The following is a 26,124-nucleotide window of genomic DNA, read 5'->3' on the forward strand; positions in this document are numbered from 1 at the left end:
ATTTCTAGGCTCACATTAACAATTTATTGTCACAAAGTGTGAAGACAATTAACTAGAGACATAATTTATTGATGTTCTGCAATTTAAGAAACATAGTGGGACAAAAACCATTTACAGATAGCCACTATGTTCTCATGGGATTAAACCCAAACCTTTTCCCATCAGAGAATGTTTTCCATATGATTAGAAAGTAAGAATTGGGTTCAAGATCTAGGAGAAATCTGTAAGCATAATGAGAAGATGAGCAAAGCAATAAGTTAAAAAAAAATTTCATCAACTGTAAATTTATTTACTTTAAACTAGAATCAATCTTTGGTCGTTAGAAAAGTCAGAGAATACTTAAATTATAGTATAAAATTATTGTTTCTTTTCCCTAAGTTTGTATTTGTGGGTGTTCCTATACCCACAAATGAAGTTGTACCTACTTCATTTTTATTTTTTCCTTGCGATTATGCTGAGGTCAAAGATATTTTCCTATTTCCAACATATACACAAATATTATTGTATCTTTAAAGATAAAATTATAATTTACTTAACAAGTTTATTAAATTAACATAATAATATGTAATAACTATTAATATTTTAAATTTTTTTAAGTAAAGAATAAAAGAAGTTGTTCAAAATGTACTGAATACCAAAGCATATTGAGCGCTCAGGCAAAAGAAATCAATTTAGAGATTTTTCTACCTAGAGAAAGTCAGTTTACCTTCCTCGGCTCCCAACGCTGGAGGCACTAGGTGAACGTATTGGTGGATGTACACTAGTCATAGTAACTGGTCCTGAAGAGGAAATTATACACATTCATAAAAATGAGTTAATAATTATGTATTTAAATTCTACTGAATGTGCTCACTTAGTACTACATTGAAACTGGGAACATATAATGACATCATGTAAAATAATAAAGTTGCTGAACACTCCTAGCACAGTCTGAGCTCCATTAGACTGGCAAGGCTGTTCAACCTCAGCACTACTGACATTTTGGGCCAGATGATTCTTTGTTGTGGGGGCTGACTGTGCGCTGTAGGATGTTTGGCGGCATCCCTGGCCTCTACCAGTTATTAGATGTCAGTAGCATCTCTCCACACTTCCCACCCAGGGGCATGGCAATAAAATACGTCTCTAAACACTGCAGAATGTCCTCTGTTTAAGAGTAACCAGGGTAGGATCTCAATGAGGACACTAGTGCCTGTGAAAGCTACAGAAGCAATAAAAAGGGTAGGGGCTGATATAAAAGCCGTCCAAGAAAGAGATCTACTACAGATCAATTCACGGAAGACACTGAAACAAATATTCTACTAGGCAATGCACATAAGGTTCTTTGTCCAGTGCCTGGCAAAGAGTCAGTACTGGATAAAGTTAGCTTTAGTAATACTGCCAAAATGGTTTCCAGAAATGTTTTGTCAAGTTATACTCCCCCCAGCTACGTATGAGTACTTTGTTCATTACATTCTCATCAATGAGTATTTTCACTGTTTATATCTTTGCTAATTCAGTAGTTAGAAATTATATCTTTTGATTTTTTTTTAATGACTACTAGTGTGACTGAACACCCCACAAACACATTTTACTGGCTATATGTATTTCCTATTTAGGGAATTATTAACTCATTTCCTTTGGCAATATTCAGTACTTTCCTTATTAATTTGAATGAATTCATTATATAAACAGCCTCTGCTACATTTGTCTGCAATTTCCTTCCAGTTTTTTTGTATGTCAAGTTTGTCAATGTTTTAAATAAGCATCTCCTTTTAAACTGTGTAACTGCCTTATGTTTATGTGACTGGTGAATGACTTAAATTCTCCTTTCTTTATTTTGGCCAAAGCACCAATTTTGCCAAGGTCTCCAGGAGTAGTATTAGTCAGAATGCTTCTTTCTCTCTTGGAGGAAATGAATAGGTACGTTAAAAAAAATCCTTAAACACTAGGCAAATTACATATAAAATGAGGCCATATCACAGGCGGCTTATCAAAAAGAGAAAGTATAATACTAATTTCCTCCTGGGAGTATACAATGCCTATAAATTATGTTGAAACTGAAAAGGTACAAAGGTTTAACCTCTGCTTCCTACTCTGAAAGTACCGTATATTGATTTTAAATAGTGCCAAAAACTCAGACCCATTTAATCATCCAACGAAGAAAGGGAATTTTTTTTTTTTTTATTACAAGATGAATAAAAACTAGAAAAACACTTGCAAAATCAAAAGAAGCCCACTTTACCTGCAAGGCCTGGAGATGGCACTGATGAATTTGGTGACTGGACAGTTCTGTTTGAGGGTGGTCTTGGTTGGCCATGATCAATACCAGTATCTTTCCTCACAATATTATCCAGCATAATAGTACTTGAACAGTCAATCTTAAAAAAAAAAAAAAAAAATTCTTTTATGGCATCCTGACTTTGCACGTTAAAAGCTACTTTAAATTTATAAGGAAACTTTACCAGTTAAATTATCATCAAATAATAAAACATGCAAATATCACATGAGAAGTTATAATGCATATTTTCCCCGTAAACAATCTTGAAAAGAGCTTTCACCCTTCTTAATGTTCCATCTTAGTAAATATACTGAGGACACACCATTTCAGAAGTCATGAGCTGAGAGAAAGGAGTACTATGTGTCATTCACATCCTTAAAAAATAGAGCAAAAAACATTAAAATAATTTCAAAATAACAAAAGGTAGCTAAGTTAAAAAAAAAAAAAACCTTGGTGAGAAAAGTAGCACAATTTCACATTTCTGCAAATCTCTTTAGCATCTTGTTTAGTAACAGCCAACTGGATTCTTATATCTTCTTATATCTGCTTCTGTACTCAATCTGCTTTGACGTGTGGTTTTGGTTGAAGAATAGGAAGAAAATCTGGTCTTACACAGGAAGGGCCCTGTGGGGTGTCTGAGTCTCTGAAAGAGTGGAGGGACCCCTGTGTCCTTGGCCCACAGGTCGAGAACTGACGCTCTGGTATGCATTAGATAGATGGATCAAGTGCATACCTGACACATTTCCAGAACACTAACGTCACCTAAAAACATTACTACCATTTGGTAGGAAAAAATGATCCCTCATAGATTCTTGCTTTAATGTAATAGTATACAAATAATCCTTGTTCCCTAATTGACTGCCAGGGTGAAATACTGATAAATTTCTATTGAATAAGAGTTTGACACTTTAGATGCAAGCATTTTTCATGCTTATAGACACCATATATTTCTCAAGAATGTCTTTGTGATTAAAATCCAGTTCACTTCTCTAATACAGCCGCAGCCTTTCTCAACCGGGATTTTCTAAGAAAATGGAAGTCCTACAGTCCTAGGATGCAAGCAGCATATAATGAATTTAGTTCTCGCCTCTGCATGGAGAATGGTGCTACTTAAGAACCATCCTTGGGAAGACTGAGAAAATAGCCACTCAAATCAGTTTCTTTGTTCTGTGGTTCAGATGATGAATTTTAATTGAGAAAGGCTGGTAGACAAAGGGCCACCTGTATCTGAAGACTGCAGAGGAAAGAGCAGAAGGTCAATTTTGCTTTCTGTGGGTCACCTTAAAGTTGGGAGAGTGGGACGTACACAGGGTCATTTACGTTTACCATTCTTCTGGCAATACCTTGGCCAATAATTTTTAGTGAGTATCGAAATAACTGGATTTGACAGATCTTAATGTAAGAAGTTACTTACACTGTGGAGTAAATGTAAAAGTTAAACCAAATTATATGAGACAAAGGAAGTTTTCCTATGTATTACCTATGTGTGAAAAATACATGTACTTTACCCACTTAAGTATATACAATTATTTACATAATGAAATAACTCTGCTAAGGTAAATGATGCCAATATTAGGAAATATTAATTGATCTCAGTAACCTGAAAAACAAATAATGAAAAATTAAAAATTCTTTTACAATCTTACAAGATATTTCTTAAAATTTTTTTGTGCGTGGTTAACCTTATAGGATTAAGAAAAGGTAAAACAAGTATCGAATTACATATGGAGATTTGTCTCTAAATGTTTTATTTTCAGCTTTTAAAGACTTTTTAAAAAGTCGTACTAATAAAGTTAGAATTTAGAGAGTCAATATATTTAATTTAAATAACAAACACGCGAACAACCTATAATTCAACAAAACTATGCTTTTAACAGATTCGAGTTCACATAAAATTTTCCAAACATATTCATATAAATTTTGTGTATACTTACATCTGGAAGAGAAGGAAGATTATAAGAACCTCCCACTGGTGAGCTCAAATCAATCATAGGCGAACCAAAAGCCTTTCCATCGTATCCTGCTGCACTAGTAATGGTGGGACTAGAAGGAGTGGAGGACGTGCTGTTGGCAGTTGATGGGGGAGCCTGCCCACTGCTGATCTGCCACTACAGTAGAAAGAAGAAAGGTTGTCTATCAACAGGTGTGTGACAGAAAATGTCTACCTAATCCCTGTTCTAGACACAAAGCAGAACACATATTCTGCTAATCGAATTCAAAGGTTAGAATTCAAACACATATTCTGCTAATCGAATTCAAAGGTTAGAAAGGTTAGAGGGCACAGGCAAGCATAATTTTCATTAATCTCATCTAAAAATAAAAAGAATTGCTTTTCCTAAGAAGAAAACAGTATATACCAGAAAACCACAGTACCAATCTTGGAAAACATATATATGCTGGAATAGAAATATGAACAAATGCACAGCAACTCCAAGGTAAAGACAGAGGGCTGAAAACATATTTTCTTTTGTCTCTACCTGATATACCTGAAACTAAAATAATGGTTAAAAGGAATTTTAAAAGGCACTCACTCATAAAGCAAACAAGACAGAAACCACATTTTCGAAGCTAGAAAGCAGACGGACAGATAGCAAATAACTTAATGAATCTGATAAAGTGGAAACCTAAGCGAGCAGTGAGGAAAACAGAAGCAAATCAGCATACACTGCAGAATCACTAAGAGGTCGGGAATTAGAAGCATGAAAGGTAAAGCTAGGGCTAAAAACGAAGATAAGGTGAGAGTCTGTTTAAAAAGAGTTAAATCTCACGTTCCTTTCCTACCCTACCTGTAGCTACCGCAAGATAAACAAGAACTCCCTCGACCTCCACAGAAAAAGGCTGGAAGTTTACTCTCTGGGACAGGTAAAACTGTGTCTTTAGACAGAAAGGCACCAGGCTTAGCTGAAGACAGAATACTGCACTGAAAATAAATATTCAGAAAACATACACACACTGAATGCCAAGCTTCCCACCCACTCGGCCGCTGGCTCCCTACCAATCTTCTTCCCCCGGCTGGCTTCAGCTAGCAGCCAGACCTTGCATTTTAGGCAGACGATCCTTTGGGATCTTCTTAGACCAGCCTAAGAAGTAAGACCTAATGATGATACCAGGAATTCTCTCAATAAGCATGCCTAGTAGCCTCAATACTAGAGTGAAAGCTCAATCATCTAACATTAGCCTCAGACTCAAGCTTTCAGGTTTTTTTTTTTTTTTACTCATTTCTCATATTTGAACAGGTAATTAAGCACCAACATATGAGGAAACTTTTTCATTTATGTTAGAGGCTGAGATAAACACATTAACTAAGCTAACAGAAGGAATGCTTAAGTGCACAGAGATGAACCATGCTGCTGTCTACAATTTTCATCGAAATCCATCAAAAAATAAGGCCTGATTGATGGATGGATGAATGGGTATATACATAATAACTGAGAAGGCAAATAAAGCAATTTATCCCCTATACAACTCTTTCAACTTGTCATGTTTGAAAAATTTCATAATAAAACTGGAGAAAAGGAAAGCAACCAAGAGTTATCTCAAAATTATCCCAAATACAATACCATTTATATATGGACTATACTATATAGTGCGGTAGTGTCTGAAACATTCTAATTTATATGGTCCACTGAAAAAACTATGTGAAGACCTGTGAATGTGAATGTCATCTTTACTACCGACTCACCCCTCATATCCATCCACCTCTCCCATCCCTGCCCACCCCACTTTGCTGGTACCCCTTCCTCCTTCTGTCCCTAGAATAGTCAGTTACAGCTGATACATATCCTCCCAGGTATATGAGATTTAAAAAACCCACAAAAATGAGAATACCTCACAAAAAATTCAGTAACATGTTTCTTCCCATTTAATATACTTAGGAGATCCTATATAAATTACCATATTTTCTTAATAGCTAAAAAGTATTCCCACTGTACCAGTATACTATAATTCGTTAAATTAAACTACCAACTTAAGACCAATTCCAAATTAAAACCACTATATTTTTTCCTAGTTTGTTCATTTATTCATTCACGTTTAGATTTCTGACCAGGAAACATTTTTAAAAACATTCTTAGTGTGTGTCTACCCATTAAAAATAATAAATGAGGAAGAGGGAAAGTAAACATTTGAGTGTGCAGAAGGTGCTAGGTGTTTTTATACACATTGGCATTAAGTCTCAGCACAACTCCACAGAGTATTTATTTTACAGTTGAGGCAAATGAGTTTTAAAAAAATAAACATGCAGAAGGCCACAAAATTAAAGGAAAATAAACAGAATTTAAGACCAAACTAGCTTGGGTCTTTTCATCTCACCTCTAATGACACAACAGAGATAGGTACAAATTTTACACAGACACACGCTGAATGTGTACTTTTAAAATAAAATTTTCAAACCACTTGATCAAAATCAATCTCACAGAATTATGGAAATAGTATCATACTCTATTTTGGTCTTGGCAAAATAATTAAACTGAAACCAATCTATACGTCTTAAGCTGGAAAGACTGTAGACACGATGCTTAGAGAAGACGAAGCACTAAGAGAACTAGTTTTAAAAAATTAATGTAATACCTAGAAATTATTTTTACCTGGACATAAATATAAATATTAAATTGTATCTACTATATAACCATAAATATTAAACTTTATCAGATGCATAAGTACTCCATGTTAAAACTGTGTCATGCTACATTTATTCCCAGGAAGTATCCTTGAAACACTTAAAAGATTCATTTATTGTTCCATTTTGCAGAATGTTAACTCTATTATAATGCTTCTGGTCTTAGGAAATTTAATGTACTCATCTAACAGCTATACATATCAGTATTGTAAAAATTAGTTTCTATGACTCACTGATTATTCTGGGCCTTCATTCATAAAGTGACTTGATTTCTCTTGTCAATCACAAAGCATCAAGACCCTTTCTCTTAGCCTTGTCTCTATAGGTCTGTTCATATTCATTAAAAAAAAAAAAAAAAAAAAAAATTTGCTCTTTCTTCATAACTGTTGCTTCATCTATAAATTCAATGTGATTTGGAAGTAGAGAGAAACAGAATAAGCAACTGAGGAGAAGTGAAAATATATACCTGTTTTATGGCTTGTTGAGCCAAGAAAGCCATCTGTAGGGGGTTGGGCTTTATTGCTTGTCGTGGCATATTCTGGGTTGGTGGATATCTCAGTTGTTGATGAGGAGGAGGAACAACTGGTCCATTGGGTTTGGGGCTGTGATTTTGAAAATTTATCAAACGTGGAGGAGGTTGCTAGAAAAAAGAAATTGAACCAATTCAGTGACAATCATCTCCTGAAAGACAAATCATAGAGAACTCTATTATAACTTTTACAGAAAGACAGCAACTCTGTCACAGATGAATTATTTATTAATACTACAACAAGGTTATGGGGGAAGGAGGCAGCCTTCCAGAATGTGTATGAGCAATTTAAACAACAGGAGTTTTATTAGGAAAGAACCTTGGGAGAGGGGTTTCCAACTATAAGTAGATTATACCAGGAATGAACCTAGGCCACGGTAAGAAGTGGGGAAAACTTGTCTTTGGTATCCTTCTACGTCGCTGATGATTATCTTTTGCAAAGAATTGCCCTCTTCAAACCTCCTAAAATAATAACTGCTAACATTTTATTGAGCAGTTATTACATGACAGTATTACTTTACATGTGTTAACTCAATCTTCACAACAATCCTGTGAGGCAGGGATTATTTCTATTTTACAGGAAAGGAAACTAAAGTATAGAGAATTTAAGTAACTTGTCAAAGATAGTAAGGGATGGAGCAAGGGTCTGAACAAGTACTGTGGCTCAAAGGTCTACACTCTTAACCAATAAATCATCAATAATGAAAACGGTTAGTAACATTTAAAAGTAAATGAGTTTTGGATCTTACTGAGATCAAACTATATGCTGGACACTGTGTTTAGCATTTTACATGTTATCTCATTAATACCCTCCCCTCATTTTACAAATTAGGACACTAATCGTTTGAAAGCTTAGATAACTTGAAAAAAGTTACACAGCTAGTAAAAGGCAGCACTAAGGCTTTAATTCAAATCTAGTCTGCCATATCATTACCAAAACATGTCCTGGTGTTTAGCTGAGGACTGATTAAGGTACTGACTAATTATAGCTTAGAGGATGAGTTTCTCTAAAGGAAAACAGATTTTGAAAAGAAACTCTTTAAGGACAACACTGGTTGATTACAGGACAGGGCAAGGGCTGGGACGGCACTCCTTCTTTGTTCATAAAGGCTGGCCCTGGAAATTGAGACTAGTATTCTAAAAAAAGGTAATCTTATATGCTAGTCTCATCTTGACTATCCAATTCTATAGTTGGCAACTTATTGCAAATACTTATTTTCAGGCTATCTTAATGGTACATGATTAGAATTCCTCACAGAGGGAACTATTAGCTCCCACATTCTCAAATGGACAAATAAATGTGGAATTGATAAAGCTGAAGTAGCAACACCTTAAACTTTGACAGATGAAGGCAGATAGCTATAAAGTAGATAGCCTTGCCCTCTTTTCTTTTGCTTCTCTCATTTTTGGAATTTTCTTTCCTTTACTGGGTAACATTGCTTCTCTCTCCCTTCTTTCTTACAAATTAGTTAGCACTGGGTTCACTCTTAGTAACATTCAAGAGTAACCAGCAATTATAGACCCAAGGAAAAAGATTTCGATACTGTTTCAAGACCAAGGGAAATTCTGTGGGTGAAGATTAGAAAAATATTAGAGAAAAATAGAGAAATGTCAAAACTTTACAGAAGCAAAAAGCCTGAAGCCATAACAATTGTTTTTCATTCTATTAAAGTTTTGTGATTTGATGGGATTTATATCACAGAAACACAAACAGAAAAATAGAAAATTATAGTGGAAAATTTCTAAATTTATCTAAAAGATAATTCCTTAAAAAGTGGAAACGCACACAAAATAATCCTTAAAGAAGAATAAAGGTAGTTGTAGAAGATTTTGCTACCCTACTCTCATTCCTCTACCCAGATTCACATTGAGTCAGTCAAGAAGTGACACTTGATGCCAGAGTAACATACTGTGTAACGTAGGAATGAATGGATGTCAACCCTGCGATGTGAGATGACTGTTTTTAGTGGTTTTTTTTTTTTCCTTTCCTAAATTATAATAGTTGATCAAGTTAATTTCCAAGAACCCTGTGACTGAGGAAGCAACTTGAAAGACTAAGATTAGGAACTAGTTATAAGCATTAAAAAATAGCAAATCAGTGTTATTTTAATCTATTAATTTGCAAGATACGGAAGGGAAAAGGGAGAATAGAAAACCAGTGAGTTCTTAAGGAAACCGACACACAGTCATCCTAATCTTCATTCTAAGTACCTCCGTTGTTATAGGTTTTGATTTTATTCTAGGTCAGCAGTTACCAACTGTGTATAACCATGAAGGATAACAGATGTCTTTCTAACATCCATCCACTGTTTAGAAAAATTAATGTATACATATTAAATGAGAGTACTTCCACAGGAGTAAATCTGGCTCAGGAGAAAGAATCATTGCTGTAATTTATGTATAAAACATTGACAATGCTAACAAATTTAGGACTGTCTATTGGAGTACAATATACTGTATATTGCTAAACTAAACAGAGATGCATGTCTATCAGGTATGTACCAATTATATGCAGTCATATAATTATGTATTCTACCTCTGTATCACCCAACTCTTTAATCATGCAGAGTACATGGTGAATCTTCAGAAGAAGAAGAAATAGGGAGTTATGTGAGCGATTTTTAGAAGCAGTCCTTTAAATTTACCTGGACCCTATGAACATATAAAGAGTATGATTTGAACATATCCACCTATCTGGAGGCACACATACACACCTACTTATATAGACATTTTCCCATACGTATATGCAAATAAACTGGTAGAAAACTAAGAACGTAAGTGAGCAGGGCAGTGTAAAAATTTATAGAAAAGTGCAAACTGATGAGTGAAAAATGTGTGAGTGGGTGTTTGGCAGAGAGCAGCTAAAAATGAGAGAAGAGAGTGTGAAGTACAAGAGTCACTTAGAGTCAAAAGAAAAAGAACAATGTATAAGGTAATGACCAAAAGATGCAAAAATTACTTTGTTTCTAAATGGGAAAATTAGGTTGAATAAAGATTGTACATTATAAAAATTATGTAGCAGTAAATCCTAGAGAAGAAAAATAAGATCAAAAGCAAATTTCTGAGATACACAAACTAAAGGTTCTGAGGTCACTTTTGTTGTCATTGCTTATGTAAAATTCATGAGAATGTGACCAAGTCACATAATATCTATTAATGCCTCAGTTCCTCACTTCTTAGTGAAAAGGCAATTAACGAATCATGGATTTATCCTTTTTCAGGATAATAAACTATTACATAAAAATCATTTCTCACCTCCAGACATTTAAGATAAATATTATTCATGCAAATGCTTAGCACTAGAGCACTCAATACATAATTATTTTCTCTCTCTTCTCCTCTTCATATTTATCTTCAGAAAAATCTTGGTACCCTTTGCAGTCTATCTGTAATACGTTACTCTGCAGTCTGCAGAGCTAAGACAAAATTATTCCTCAGTTTTCTTAATAAAATTTCAACGTTGCCAGTTTGCACTCCTGGTATCTAACGTGTGCAAGTCTTTTCCCATGGAACACTCACCGAAGACGTCTTAAATTGCTTGTTTTTTGCTTCTTGTAAACACCTGGGTTAAAACAGTCTGAGAGGAATAATCAATTGGGCATACTAATATTCCCCTGGATTTGACATGCCTTCCTAATCAAACTACTAGAAAGCCATAAACCTCAAATACATCACCTCAGGCCTTCAAAGGAGCGACTTAACAAAATCAGGATCTACGTATGCCCATAACTTTTATTTAGGGTTGAATCAACAGTCCTATGAAGACCATTTCTGTTTTGTACAACTGCTACAAAAATGCTATTATGCCACTTAATTGCTTTTCATAAATACCTACATTATATATTCCCTTTAGTGCTAGTAAAATGCTAGTAAAAAGTTTCTCCTCTAACTGGCATGTTTCCTTTTTATCAAATAATACAGATACTATTTTTTTTTTTTTTATTGCGTAGGTTGACAAAAAGTTCTGGCTAAGTTTTGTTCTTATGTGTAATGAGATTTCTTAGCCTAGTTCTACTGACTTTATTAAGCTCTTATTAAACCGCATTCCATTTCATTTGTGTCATTTACCGTAAGTCACTTTAAATCCTTCTCAAAAATATGAAGATTATAAATAAATAAATGTAACTGAAAATAACAGAAAAATTGTAAAAATTAGACTTTATACTCCTTACTAAACCTTTGTTAAATCTAAGTATGCCCACATTAACCTGAGTAGGACGGTTCAACTATTTAACAAAGTATATAAACCTTTTACCTTCAAAAATTGGATTAAAAGTAAATAGTACTTTATATCTAGTGATAATAAGAATGGTTCATGGAATATTTGCTTAGAAATAAAGTTTGAAAAAGGTAGATTTCTAATGAACCACAACCCTATACCCTTTTCTATTTCATTTTGCCCTAGTTTCTAAGATACAATGTGGTTTTCTAAACATTGCATCCCCACAGAGAAGAGATACCTAAAGTATTAGTCATTACGAAGCACTAACAAAGGAATTACGAGGCACAGGTACACAACATTTCCCATCAATCACAGGCATGGGTTGTTTAGGAATGCAATCATTTATCCTCTATTATAATTTGAAGACAAGAACAGATGAAAATAGGTGTATCAGCTAAATAAACCATTCATTCTTTTTTGAGAAGGCCTGAAACCTAGGAGTTAAATCAGAGATCCTCAATGTGATAAATTCTTGTAAATTCAGATATTTAAATCATGGATGACGGATGTCTTGGTTATTTTAAGAACTGCTGAATACAATTGTACTATAATTATCTAAGTTAGGACAGGCCTGCTTCCAAATTTACCTGATGAGAGATGGAAGGCTGCTGGATGGGCCCCTGCATTCTAGGGTTTGGTAAACCCACAGGTGCTGGCCTCCGTTGCCCCTGTTGCCTCTGAGCCATTACCTGTTGCTGCATATGCTGGAGTCGTAATTGAGCTAGGCTGATCTGTGTTGGAAACTTGGATAACTGGTTTGAAGATAAACCACCTTGTGGCTGTGAGTTCTGTTCCACGACAGGATTCTGCTTAGGCATTTGTGGTTGACTTTCTTTATCTTCAATAACTAAAGAACCTAATCAAAGAAAAGGGGTTAAGTTCTAACGTTTTTCTGATAGTGAAAAACCACATTTTGTAAGGCTATTTTTACTAAACTTTAGAATTGCCAAGGAACTTTTTGATCTCAGGAACCCTTTACACTCTTAAATATAGAAGGTCCCAAAGAGCTCTTGTTAATGGAGGTTCTATCAAAATTTACCGTATTTGAAACTAAAAAGGAGAATTAAAAAAAATTTACTCGTTATTTCATTTAAAAGTAATAAACTCATAATACACATTTTATGAAAAATAACTTTAAAAAATTTTACTGAACAGTGGCATTGTTTTACATTTTTGAAAATCTCTTGAAATATCTGGCTTAATAGCTGAACTCTTTTTGCATTATCTGTCATAATATATCATTTAGGTTAAAATATGTGAAGAAATTCCAGCCACAGAGATGTGTAGTTGAAAAAGGGAGACTTCTGTGGTTTCCTGAAGGAGCCTCAGACTGTTTTGAGAACTGCTGTTGTATATCAAAATAAGGTAAGCCAATCAGACATTGGTACTAAAAACAATCTCACAAAGTATTTCTGATTCTTTCGTATTAATAATATGGAATTTCTCAAATTCCTTACACCTTCACAGTGCATACGATATCAGTTCTCTGACAGAATACTTTGACTGGCTTACAACTTACAGAGTTTAAAGGTGCCACTAATAGGGTTGATCTAAGCAGAAGGCAAAGCTTGCTTTCTTCAACAGTAGAGAATTAAATGTTTTTGATTTACTAAGTATATTCATACTAAAAAAATATAGTTATCATTCATTAAATACTGTGTTAGGCATTGTAACAGCAGGTCTATGTACATTCCTGTTAAAGACCTTTTTATAGTTAAAGGATCTAAGGTTCAGAGAGATTGAACAACTTACCCAAATCACACAGTAACGTTAACCGAATATTCATCTAGATCAATATTTTTCCCTTGTTCCAGAAAAGATATTTCTCAGAGTTTGGGAAACTTGTCTCCTTCTTGGAAAATTTAAAAGGTAAATCTCATTGTAAATGACAATTTACCAAGCTATAAATGACAGCTCTGAAAAGTCCTACAGTAAAGGATAGTTTAACTTTATTGTCTCCGAGTTTCACAAACTCTTCACAAACAGGAGATGCTTTTTCATTTTTGCTGATGTAGCGTCATCTAAAATTATACCATTTATGTGTGTAGTTACACACATTGTCTTAGTTTTACCTATGCCTACATTGTGTGGTCTATTTTGTAAGTGACATACTTATAAGTACATATATCTCTACATATATGATTACTTGGGTGGATATATAACTTGTGATAGGTTTTCTCCATAGTTGTACGTGTGGGGGTAGGGTGGGGTAGGCTAAGCAATAGTTACTTATATCCTTTGTATTATGATGCTTTTTGTAATATAGGTGAGAGTGTGATTCCAGTTGCCTGTTATGGATCAATAAACAGATGGTTGCATTAATTTCTAAACTGAACTGCACAGGTCACTTTATCACATTTTCTTCAAGGGATTACTCTATCATCATTCTTTTTGTTCTTCTCTTGTATGGATGGGATTTGTGTAATCCTATTTCTTCTATTCCTGATGTGTTCTGAGCCAGGATTCCCCATCCCCCAGGCCGTAGACCATATTGGTCTGTGGCCTGTTAGGAACCAGGCCACACAGCAGGTGGTGAACAGCAGGTGAGCGAGCAAAGCTTCATCTGTATTTGTAGCTGCTCCCCAGCGCTAGCATCACCGCCTCCGCTCCACCTCAGATCATCAGGCATTAGAATCTCACAGGAGCACCGGTCCCTGGTGCCAAAAAGGTTGGGGACTGCTGTTCTGAGAACTGGCTCTTTCCAGCCATTTCTTCCTGTCCTATCCAGAATCTAGCCTAGGGAATGACAGAGCAATCATCTTTGATAATTTTGAAGCAATGTCAATGAGCCCAAAACTGTGATCAAAGGGAATACTGGTAGTTGATGAAGAATATGATAAAGAGGATGTTCCATATCATCCACATGTTTACATGTTTATATTTATTCATATGTCACATATATACACACATTAATAAAATACTAGTGAAAATTCCATGTTTTCAAAACACGATAATGAAAACACTTTGGGGGTAGAAGGAAATACATTTTCAATAACATATCATAATCATTAGGAGTTCCAGAAACAAATGGCATTTTGTGAAAATGTACATAATGGCCTACCTAAATTGATAATATTTTGAGCCCAGAAACTAGGATCACAGTGAAACTGGATGGTATTATTGGTCACTGGGGAAGCATCGCACCTTGCTCGAAGGAGGTGCCGTAACCGGTATGTAATCTAGAAGAAAGCAGAGAGACAACTAAACATCAATATTTTTATCAGGCATATAATTTATTAAGTTCCCAGGAAATACACAAAAAATGGTCTCTGGTATGTATGCCAACACAAGCAATCATATATAAATTATAACAAGTAGACATGTAACAGCGATCAGACAAGAGAAATAAAGGTATCCAAATTGGAAAGGAAGAAGTTAAACTCTCATTATTTGCAGATGACATGATACTATATATAGAAAACCTTAACGATGCTTCCAAAAAACTGTTAGAACTGATCAATGAATTCAGTAAAGTAGCAGGATACAAAATTAATATTCAGAAGCCAGTTATGTTTTTATACACCAATGACAAACTTTCAGAAAGAGATTAAGAGAACAATCCTATTTATAATTGCATCAAAAACAATAAAATACCTAGGAATCAAATTAACCAAGGAGGTAAAAGACCTGTTTCTCAGAAAATTATAATCACTGAAGAAGACAGAAATAAATGGAAGCATATACTGTACTCATGGGTAGGAAGAATCAACATCATTAAAATGTCCATACAACCCAAAGCAATCTATAGATTCAACGCAATCCCCATCAAAATACTAATGGCATTTTTCAGAGAGGTACAATAAATAATCTTAAAATTTCTATGGAACCATAAAAGATCCCAAATAGCCACAGCAATCTTGAGAAAGAAAAAGGTTAGAGGTATCACATTACCTGATATCAAACTATACAAGGCTACAGTAATCAAAACAGCATGATACTGGCATAAAAACAGACACATGGATCAATGGAACAGAATAGAGAGCACAGAAATAATCCACATCTATACGTTCATTTAATATATCACAAAGGAGGCAAGAATATACAATGGAGTAATAAAGACAGTCTCTTCAATAAATGGTGCTGGGAAAATTGCAAAAATATATGCAAAAAAATAAAACTAGACCACCTTCTTACACCATATACTAGACTCAAAATGGATTAGACTTAAAAGTAAGGCACGAAACCATAAAACTTTTACAAAGAAACATAGGCAGTAATCTCTCTGATATTGCTATTAGTAATTTCTTTCTGGATATATCTCCTCAAGTAAGGGAAACAGAAGAAAAATAAACAAATGAGACTACATCAAACTAAAAAGTTTTTGCACAGCGAAGGAAACCATCAACAAAACAAAAAGACAACCTACTGAATGGGAGAATATATTCACTTATGATACATTGGATAAGGGGTTAATATCCAAAATATATGAAGAACTCATACAACTCAACAAAAACAACAAAAAAATCCAATTAAAAAATGGGCAGTGGACCTGAATATTTCTCCAAAGAGGAAATATGGATAGGCAATAGACATATGAAAAGGTCACTAATCATTAGAGAAATGCAAATTAAAACCACAATGAGATATCACCTCATACCTGTCAGAATGGCTAACATCAATAAATCAAAGAACAAGTCTTGGCAAGGATGCTGAGAAAAGGGAACCCTCATACACTGCTGGTGGGATTGCAAATTGGTACAGCCGCTATGGAAAAGTCAAAAAATTAAAAATGGATCTGCCTTTTGACCCAGCGGTTGCACTTCTGGGTATTTATCCAAAGAAAACCAAAACAATAATTCATAAAGAACTGTGCACCCCTATGTTCATGGCAGTACAATTTATAATAGCCAAGATATGGAAGCAACCTAAATGCCCATCAACAGATGACTGGATAAAGAAGTTATGGTTCTTATATACAATATCACTCTGCCATTAAAAAAATAAAATCCTATCATTTGCAAAGACATGGATGGCCTAGAGGTCATTATACTGAGTGAAATTAAGTCAGACAGAGAAAGATAAATACCATATGATGTCACTTGTATGCAGAATCTAAGGAACAAACAGAACAAACTAATTGAAAACAGACCCACAAATATAGAGGACAACTGTGTGATTGCCAGAGGGGGATGGGGACTGGGAGAAAGTGGTGAAGGGTTAAAGAAATACAAATTAGTCATAGAGGGTCACGGACATGCGGAGCACGGTATAGGGAATGCACACAGCAGTAAGGTAATGGCTATGTGTAGAGCCAGAGGGAAGGCAGAATAATCAGGGAGATCATTTCATAAACTATGTAAATGTCTAACCGATGTACTGTATACTTGAAACTGATTTTTTAAAAAAGTAGACATATAAGTTTTCTTTCCAAAACGTTAAAAGTTTTGAGGTATAACTCAATTGGTTATACTGTTGAATGCAAAACTGAAAAGTATCTTGAAGTGATTAAGGTTAAAGTCAGGTTTTTTCCAATTAATAAAACTTCACAGAAACACCAACTAAATATTTGTAAAACTAAAAAAATAACACGTTTTGCTTTTGTTTACTTTTAAAGAAGGATTCAGAATTTAGATTGGGTGGCTAATGAGTTACAGTAAAGATAAATTAATCTCTGCTCAGAAAATGCAAGTACAGCCCAGAACTAGGCCTGCTAAGGGAATGCTTCTTCTTGCTCCTATTCTTTTGAGTTTCATGTCATCACAACAGCCACCACTCTCCACACGCAGTCCTCAGGGAATACTCCTCCCTCAGTCCTTGAGGAGAGGCAAGGGATTATGTGTAATGGGGTATGTGAGAGAAAGACATGTTACGGGCATATGCAAGGAAATTATCATGTTCGACCCTGGGATTTAAGCTGGACAAGGAGGTACTGAGGGATAGAAGGTAAGGGTAATGATAAGGTGAGGTTGAAGGACAGGGAACAATTTTAAGAGCAAAAGCGCATAGGACCTTTAGGGTTTGTGGGAGTATTGCTATCTGGGTACCAGCAGAAGTAAGCTGGAAAGAAGGATCATCTAGTTTAGGATATTAAAATCATCAAGAATTATGACAGGAGTAATGTTGGAGCTAAAGTGTTTTCCCCAGACAAAACAACCCTAGTTAAATACTTTTGCCTGAATGTAATTGGACTGATAAAGAAACTGATCTCACTTCAAAATACATGACTACTTATTTTGGTTCGGTCCCTAAGGTTGACTGGCTAAGATGACATTTTTCTAGTTCTTCACTTCCTCACTTTTCTAAATAACTATTATCAAACCTTCTTTTCTCTTTTCAAATCTCCAACAGCTCCCCCATTCTCAATCACAGCTAATGCCCTTGCTGACTATTTCACCAAGAAAACAGACAATAACCTTCTACGACCTTCCACCATCTATCAATAGTGTTCTCTCTTATTACAATGGATTAAATAAACGGCCATGACAATCATTCCACTTGTGCAGTTAGCATCAACCCCTCTGGTTTACTCAGTCGTGACTCAACAATTTTCTTCCCTCCCCTGTATCACCCAGCTCTCCATTTTACTGGATCACTCACGTCAACACATAAACATGTTTTAACTTTTCCCAACTAAAAATGCAACTCCTGTCTCCTTTGCTACTGCCATCAACTGCCCCCTCCTCTTGCTCTTTTACAGCAAAATTCTTCGAAAAGACCCATTTCTACTTATTGTCCTCCATTCCTCTCCCCTAATTCTTTTCTGAAACCACTTCACTCAGGCATTCAGCAGCTTTTCACACACAGGACTCCGCCCTCACAGAAACATTTTATTCCCTTGGCTTCTAGCACACTGTCTCATGGTTTCTCCCCTTATTTCGCCCACTGCTACTTTGGGGGTTTGCTGAGAATAGGTATGGGTTCCAAAGTACCATCTCAGTCTCCACTGTTGGTTCTTTTCCCTCTCCATTACTGTATACGCTGAAATGCCCCAGAGCTCAGTCTTTCAACTGTTCTCTTTTCTCTTACAGCAGCATATTTTTGGCAACCTCATCTAGTCTCACAGTTTAAATGACTTCTCAATTTACATCTCAAGCCTAGTCCTCACTTTTGAACTTGCATTTCCAACTGCTTACTCAGCATCTCCATCCTGCTGTCTGATAGGCATCTCGAAGTTAAAAGTCTAAAAGGGGAGCTGCTCCTGATCTTTCTCAAGTCTACTCATCCTATAATCGTCCCCGTCTCAATTACTGGCAACACTATTTTTCCTATTGTCTAGTTAGTCCTAGGTTCCTTTCTTTCCCCTACACCCTACATTCAACCTGTCAGCAAATCCTGTTGTCTTCTTAAAAGGTATAAATAATCCTACCAATTCTCCCATCAACTCTATTGCTACCACCCTGGAAAAGCCACCTTATTTCAGTAAGGTTCTAAGTGGTCTCCCTATTTCTTCTCCTTGGCCCTCAGCTACCTATCCTCAGCAGCCAGAGTGACTGTGCTATTATAAATCATATTCTTTCATTCCTTGCCTCAAGCCCCTCTAATGGTTTCCCATCTCACCCATTAAAAACCAAAGTCCTCGTAATGAACTACAAGGCTTGTGCTGTCTGGCTTTCTGTTACTTCTCTGACCTTACTCATACTACTCTCTGCTCCTTCCTCTGTTCCAGCACCTCAGGCTTCCTTATGTCCACATCACAAAAACTCCCACCTCAGTCTTTGAACTTGCTGTGCTGTCAGAATACTCTCCAAACATCTGTGTGGCCTGCTTCCTCACTTCCTTCACGCGTCTGTTCAAATAGCACCCTCTTTAGTCAGACTTACCTAAAATTACAACCCCTATCCCAACGCTCCCAGACTCCTCTCTTTTACTTTTACTTTTCTCTAGAGCATTTAATACTACACAACAGTCTATATATTTTATTTATTTTAGTATTGCCTATCTCCACTGCAATGCAACTCCAGGGGCAGAGATTTTTGTTTTCTGTTCCCTGAGTATTTAGAATGCCGCCTGATAAATAGCTAGTATTCAATAAATAAATAGTTATAAATTCTGAGTAGAAACCATTAACTTATTTTGACACTATGTAGAATACCTGGCAGTGTTTACCAAACAGCACTCAATACGATGTTCTTTCCCCCAACTTTTTCTTCTTTTCATTTTTTTGCATCCTCTAGTAATTCTATGAAACATTCTCATAATGTGCTAACCAAAAGATTCCAAGAACTTTCCTTTGTAAATATCCTCATGCTTTATCATTTTCCAAAATTTAATCATTTATTTTGAAATAACTTGTCTACAGCCATGCCACCCCAAACAAGCCCGATCCCATCTGATCTTGGAAGCTAAGCAGGGTCAGGCCTGGTTAGTACTTGGATAGAAGACCACCTATGAAGGCCAGGTGCTGTAGGCGTAAAAAATAAGGGACTGTAAGCTAACAAGGACCTTGCAATCTGTGAGGTCAACCAAGGGTTGCTTCACCTAAAAAAAAATTTAAATATTTTTAAATAATTTTAAAATTGTAGAAAAGTGAAAAGAACCCTTCACCCAGATTTCCCAACTGTTAATATATTAGCAAATTTGTTACAACACTGCCCAACTGCTCCTACGCATAAACACTATTATGACTAGTCTTTTTCTGAATCTTCTGACAGCAAGCTGCAGACATGAGGTTCTGTCTTCCCTAAACACTCCAGTGAGTATAACCTAAAACAAAGATCCTCTGACATAAGCAGCAAATTCTAAACTCAGAAAGCAAGTTTGTACAACATTACCATCCAATCAAAAGACCTCATTCAAACGCCAAATATCCCAACAGTGTCTTTCCGGGATGCTATCAAGGAATACAGGTTGCATTTAGCTGCCATGTCTCTTCATTTCCTTAATCTTTCCCTACCATTCACGTACCTGATGGGTCTAAAGATTTCAGGCCTTACATTCTGTGGGATGACCTTCAACCTGGGTCTGAGTGTAATTCTTTCTGATCAGACTTAATAAAGAACATTGTCAGGAATACCACACAAATGATAATGTGCACTTAGTGCATCATATCAGGAGGCTCAGGATGTCAACTTGTCCCACCACTGCTGATATTAATCTTCATTACCTGGCAATTTTGCTGCTCAGTTTCCCCACCTTAAATTCATCACTTTCCTCACTCTGTAACTGATTGTTTTACAGAAACTGATTAGTACTTAGGATTATACTCAAATCCTGTTCCTCATCAATACTCTACCCACCACATTATTATTCACTGATAACTCTTTCTAGAAGAATTACCTCTATGATAGTGACCAAATGAGCTTCTTTAGGTCCATTATTCTTTCAACATTTATTAATTTACATTCTGACAAAATTTTCTTTAGCATTTACTTACTTATATCATCATGGACTCATGTATTCCTACTTAATTCAATGTGTTGTGATCCATTATTATATTTAGTTTGAGCCTCAAACTGGTTGATTTGCCAAGGGGGAGGCCTTTTAGGCTGGATCTTGGTCTTTTTGACATGTCTCCATCATTTCCCTTACTTTGCTTGGAATTTAGAAAACAAGATCTGGAAGGACAGTGGGCTCACTGCTATTAGGGTATAACACACAAACACATACACACATACAGGTATATACATACATGACTATAACTTTCTAGATCTGTGTACATGCGTAAAACTTGAATTCATACGTACACTTCCAATTCCAATCCAACACACCTTAGGGCTCTTACTAGTCTTCTTTCTATCTTTCTAGACATACTCTCTAGTAGCAAAAATCTTGACTGCCATTACCCTTAACAAATTTACTTCATTGCCTCATCCATTTACCTATTTCCTTAATGTAAGCAAAATCCAAATGACACTGACTGTCTCTGCTTATCATCTCTGTGTTCCCTACTTTTTATCTCTGGCTACGGGCCTTGTGCCTCTGTGTGATCCCCAACCCTCTTCACTACCCCATGCTGATGCCTCCATGTCAGGAAGGGAAGATGCTTGATCATTTTTATTTAAAAACTTTTTTCTTCCTTTCAGCACATACATCGACAATACTTTCAATATCTTGTTTAGTGTTGCGATTAAATATAAGCTTTCTTGCCAAGAAAAGATGATTAATCAGAAATGTGAGTACTTTCTTAAATAGAATTCAGTTTTATTAAAGGGAACCTTGAGGTAATTCACTTAAGACATAATTTTTTTTTTCACTTGAGGTACTATGCTATAAATCCCTTCTTTCGCTGGTAAAAGGCTAGAAGACACAGAATTTATTTACAATTCAGATAGCTAGTATCTATCTGCTAATTAAGTTGTGGCAAGTTCTAGAAGTAATATCAAACTTGGTCAAACTCTGCTCCTTAATATTTTTTCTTCTGTATTTTACTGCCATTCAATGTAAAGAGCTCTCTTGTTGAATTATTATTAACCATCTAAAATGCAAACCATTATGCTTGTCAAAATTCCTGACACATGTTTTGGATAATTCTGAGAAATCATAAAGTCTGACTAAAGATGATAAATAATGGTCAGTAAATATATTTGTTAATCACTTCAGATGTATCTAAATGTAAATAAACTCAGATTTCACACTGAAAACTTAGCTGTTCAAAAAGCAAGACAAAAAATATTTTTAATTATGAAAGATGTCAGAACAGCTTTTGAGATGGCAATGCTGTATAGTATCTCTTTTCTACGAAAGTTAAGATAAACTTAAAGAAAAAAAGAAAGTTAGTGTTTTTAGTTTCCAATCCTGTAAAAATTAGTTTTGTCTATACTTATAGCTTTTTGACAGGAGATGTTATCTGGAACTTATTTTTTCACCATCAATCTTTCATTAAGCTCCTATACATCAAGCACAAAATTCCTACTATAATCTAATGAGATTAACAGAAAAATATGCAACTGTAAAAACATCAGATAAAAATAAGTATTATTATGGACATATGCACAACGGGTTTGTAAACAGAGAGAGGGAATCTAACCCAGTCTTGGTCACTGAAGGTTGCCAAGAAGAAAGGAAGATGAACCTACAGTGGACCTGGTAGTCTCTAAAAAGATAAGAATTAGTTATTTAGGAGAAAGAAGTCACTCCAGGAAAGGGTACCAAGGAAAGAGAGTATGATATTTTCTTAGCCCAGAGGATTTGAAGTAAGGAATTGGCAATGACATTCAGTAAACATCAAAAAGGTCTTTAAAGATTAATTAGATGGGGGGACGGGGAAAATGGAGTGAAAGGATTGTAGAATTCCTTTTTACTACTTATACCTTAATAGTCTCCTAATCACTAGTATTATAAAATATTGACTGCTAGTAAAAAGAATGATTTCTGTTTTATTCTCCTGATCTGTCTTCGGTCAATATTTCTTACCTTCCTTCTAAAGAATATAAAGATAAATTCAATGTTTAACAGATGACAGAAGAATCCAAATACTGTGAAAATATTTCAAAATATATTTAAAACCAGACTTCTGAAAGAATTTTGTATTCCAATGGGTTTGATCTTTTATTGACTATAATTCCTATAGCAAAAAGATGAACTAAGAATTGCAGGCCAAGCTTGAAATTTCAGGCCTACAAGTATTTTTTTAAGCATAAAAAAAGTTAATATTTAAAGGATAACCTGAGTAAATATGGATATATTTACAAAGCACAAGAATTCTGAAGAACAGAGTTGTACAATATAGCAATTTTCAAATTTTATCAGATTGGAAATCTTTCCAAATGTGTAAAATTAATCATAAGTCTCAGTTCTGCATGCCTACGGGCAAATTAGTTTATTAATTATATCCTCTTCTGGTGATACATTGAGGCCCACTTGGATAGGCTTTTAAAAACAAACAAACAAAAAAACATGATTTAGTCAATCAGGAATCTAGTAAATATTGGTTCCTTATGATTCTCTGTGCCTATTTTCTCCTACAAATAACAAAGAAGACAATCTCCCTCTATTTCAAAAGATTATAATGCAGAAGTAATAATCTTTATTATGGGTCTAGTGGATTAAAAAAGAAAAACAATTCTCACTTTTTCCTTTTATCCCTTTTCTGTTTTACTTTTAGGAAATTACAAGTAACAGAGATCATATGTACTACAGAGTTCTTTTTCATTAGACCAATGAAGCAGTTAAATAAAAACGAATAAGGAAAAGAAAAACAGACAGAGAGACATAAAAAAGAAAAAAAATCCTTAGAGTTGAATAGAATTCATTATCAGGAATAGTTTCTGTAATGGTTACAAATCAGTTTTCTAATAAGTTACTCAGTATTTGAACCTAGTTTATAAAAATTTATCCAGAAGTTCATTTCCTTATTTCAAAATGGTCACTGGAAATTTCTGCTACCCGATTCCAAAAAATGGAGTAGGGGAACAGAAAACTGATTTGGATGTCATAATTTGATTTCAAAGTATAAATCTCTATGGATCTCTAAAGTAAAGGAGGAATTTTTAAGAATGTTTATATGATGACTCTAGTGACTAAATGTCTTCTAGATCCTTGCTACTAAAGGCATGGTCCACAGACAAGCAGCATCGACATCACCTGCAAACTTGTTAGAAATACAGAATCTGGCTTCACTCCAGATCTACTGAACTAGAATCCTCATGTGATTAGTACAGAGGCCTTATTTTCAGTAGTGAGGTTCTAGACTATCGTCAAAATAGTTCATCGAATCTATTTTGCAGCAAATGGATTGAAATATTCATCACCATATACTACTGACAGAATAAATAATGTAGTGCTGACAAAAGGAACAGTCTCTGGGCTTAGGTGTCCAGAATTAGGTGGAATTCTGGCTACCCCTCTTCCTGTGTGATCTAAGGCATGTTACTTAACTCTATGCTTTGGTTTCATTCACCCCTGCAATGGACATGGATAGGTATACCTATCTCATAAAAATAACTTTAAAGTTTAAGTGAAATATTATGTAGAAAATGCTCAGAATTAGTGCCTGGCACACTGTGGGCAATCAGGAAACGTTTACTGTTATCATTATTGTCAGTATCGAGTTCAATTGCCACTAAGTGAGAGAAAACCTGGAAAAGAACAAAATGAGAGAGGAGCAATGGGAGATTAAAATTGAAGTTACACCTAAAACATGGCAATTAATTTTTTTTTTTTTTAACTATCAAAATCAATAGATTTATCAACCTGGGGCTGCAAATGACTCTCTAAATAGGAGGTAGGGGTTGCGGGGAAAGCCTGGGAGAAGGACCACAACACCGAAGAGAAACAGAAGAAAGAGGGAACAACATGAGATGAAGGAGACAGCTATGTTTTCTTCTCTGGATCAATTTTCTTCTAGATAGCCAGAGCCTAGTGGCAGATAAGCAAATCAATGAGTCCAGCCACTGGAGAGAGAGAAAAGGACTGGCACTGGCCCAGTTGGGCCCTTGGAGTGACCTCTGGAACCTTGACACCTAACTGGCCAGGCCAGAATCTCCCTTGGCTCTTGAAGTGCCTTTCTCACCCCAAACAAAACTGGGGGGAAGGAGGGAGCAGGCTTTATAGTCCCCATGATGTCCCAACCCCAAATAGATGCCCTCGAGCTTCTAACCTGTGAATATGCCCGATGATAGCACACACGCCTGTCAAGAAATGCATGAAGAACCTATGATTCTCTGTCAGCTAAAAATATTTTGTAAAACCAAAGTATTCTGATCAATTAAAATTAGAAATAGGTAAAAGGCATTTAAGCACAGACTAATGATCATTTCTGAATTTTAAGCATTCCAATCACTTCATTGTTTCTCTCTGTATTTTGATGGCTTATTAAATGTAATAGTCTATTTTACCAGTCGCTTGCTATAAAGTAATGCTGTACTGCTGCCACTGGAAACTGCCCATTTCGAAAAATGCATGACATGTTCCAACTGTTTAGAAAGTCCAGCCACTTCCTGTTGTTGTTGCATAAGTTTCATGCGATGGTCCTTTGCAAGGCTCTGAAAAGAAGAAAATAAGTTCCAAATTAGTTCTGCCTATAACACGTACTTTAATGGTCATTTTCAGATTACCAAATGAGAATAATCACCACCTCTAAGAACCCAATAGAAACTGAAAAAAACTTGTGTTTTTTCCCCTTAGTACAAAAGATCACTCTTATTGCAGCAAACAACTGCGTCCCAAATGTCAAAGCCAACACCACCAGTGCCTTCCCCTAACCCCCACCATCTGGTTTTATGTATTCTGGGATTTAGATTTCTGTTCATGCATCTTTCAATACCCAAAAGGGATCAAAAACTGCAGATGAGCTATAATACAGTAAATGCCTGTTAAATTCAGTACCCACAAGTAAAACAGATGTACCTACCATCCAGCAATTTAGTAAAGTTACCAGATCATATGATTAGTAAATCACATGGTTTCGCCTTCTAGCATTCGAGTCCTGATTGCAACGTTTGTGCTCAGTCATAACATGTGAGAGACAACACATTTTATGGTAAAAAAGATATATTATTTTTGTGCATTGAGAATTGCCTTGCGAGGCCATTTTATACAGTGACTGATAGTGTCAATATATTCTCAGAAAAGCTACATAAAAGCAGAACACAGAATTTCTCTATAAGGGATTTCCCCTT

The 26,124-nt window shown here is 35.5% G+C and overlaps 1 protein-coding gene and 1 pseudogene across 2 annotated transcripts in view; one reads left to right on the top strand and one right to left on the bottom strand.

The window, feature by feature from the left end:
* The window catches only part of TRIM24 (tripartite motif containing 24), a 102,632-nt gene that overhangs the window by 10,595 nt on the left and 65,913 nt on the right, over nt 1-26,124 (bottom strand). The window contains exons 7-13 of one of the 2 annotated variants that reach the window (XM_039860978.1): nt 25,342-25,488; nt 14,688-14,805; nt 12,316-12,482; nt 7,342-7,515; nt 4,192-4,365; nt 2,222-2,357; nt 707-779 (exon numbers count right to left, since the gene is read on the bottom strand). In XM_039860978.1, coding sequence (XP_039716912.1) covers nt 707-779; nt 2,222-2,357; nt 4,192-4,365; nt 7,342-7,515; nt 12,316-12,482; nt 14,688-14,805; nt 25,342-25,488 — 989 coding nt within the window. Of the gene's footprint in view, nt 1-706; nt 780-2,221; nt 2,358-4,191; nt 4,366-7,341; nt 7,516-12,213; nt 12,483-14,687; nt 14,806-25,341; nt 25,489-26,124 lie in introns of both variants that reach the window. The other variant, XM_039860977.1, reaches the window with a different exon arrangement.
* On the top strand, nt 19,858-19,976 carry LOC120601329 (uncharacterized; annotated as a pseudogene).

The sequence above is a fragment of the Pteropus medius genome, unplaced genomic scaffold, assembly GCF_902729225.1.
Source record: "Pteropus medius unplaced genomic scaffold, Ma_sr-lr_union100, whole genome shotgun sequence".
NCBI classification, from domain to species: domain Eukaryota; kingdom Metazoa; phylum Chordata; class Mammalia; order Chiroptera; family Pteropodidae; genus Pteropus; species Pteropus medius.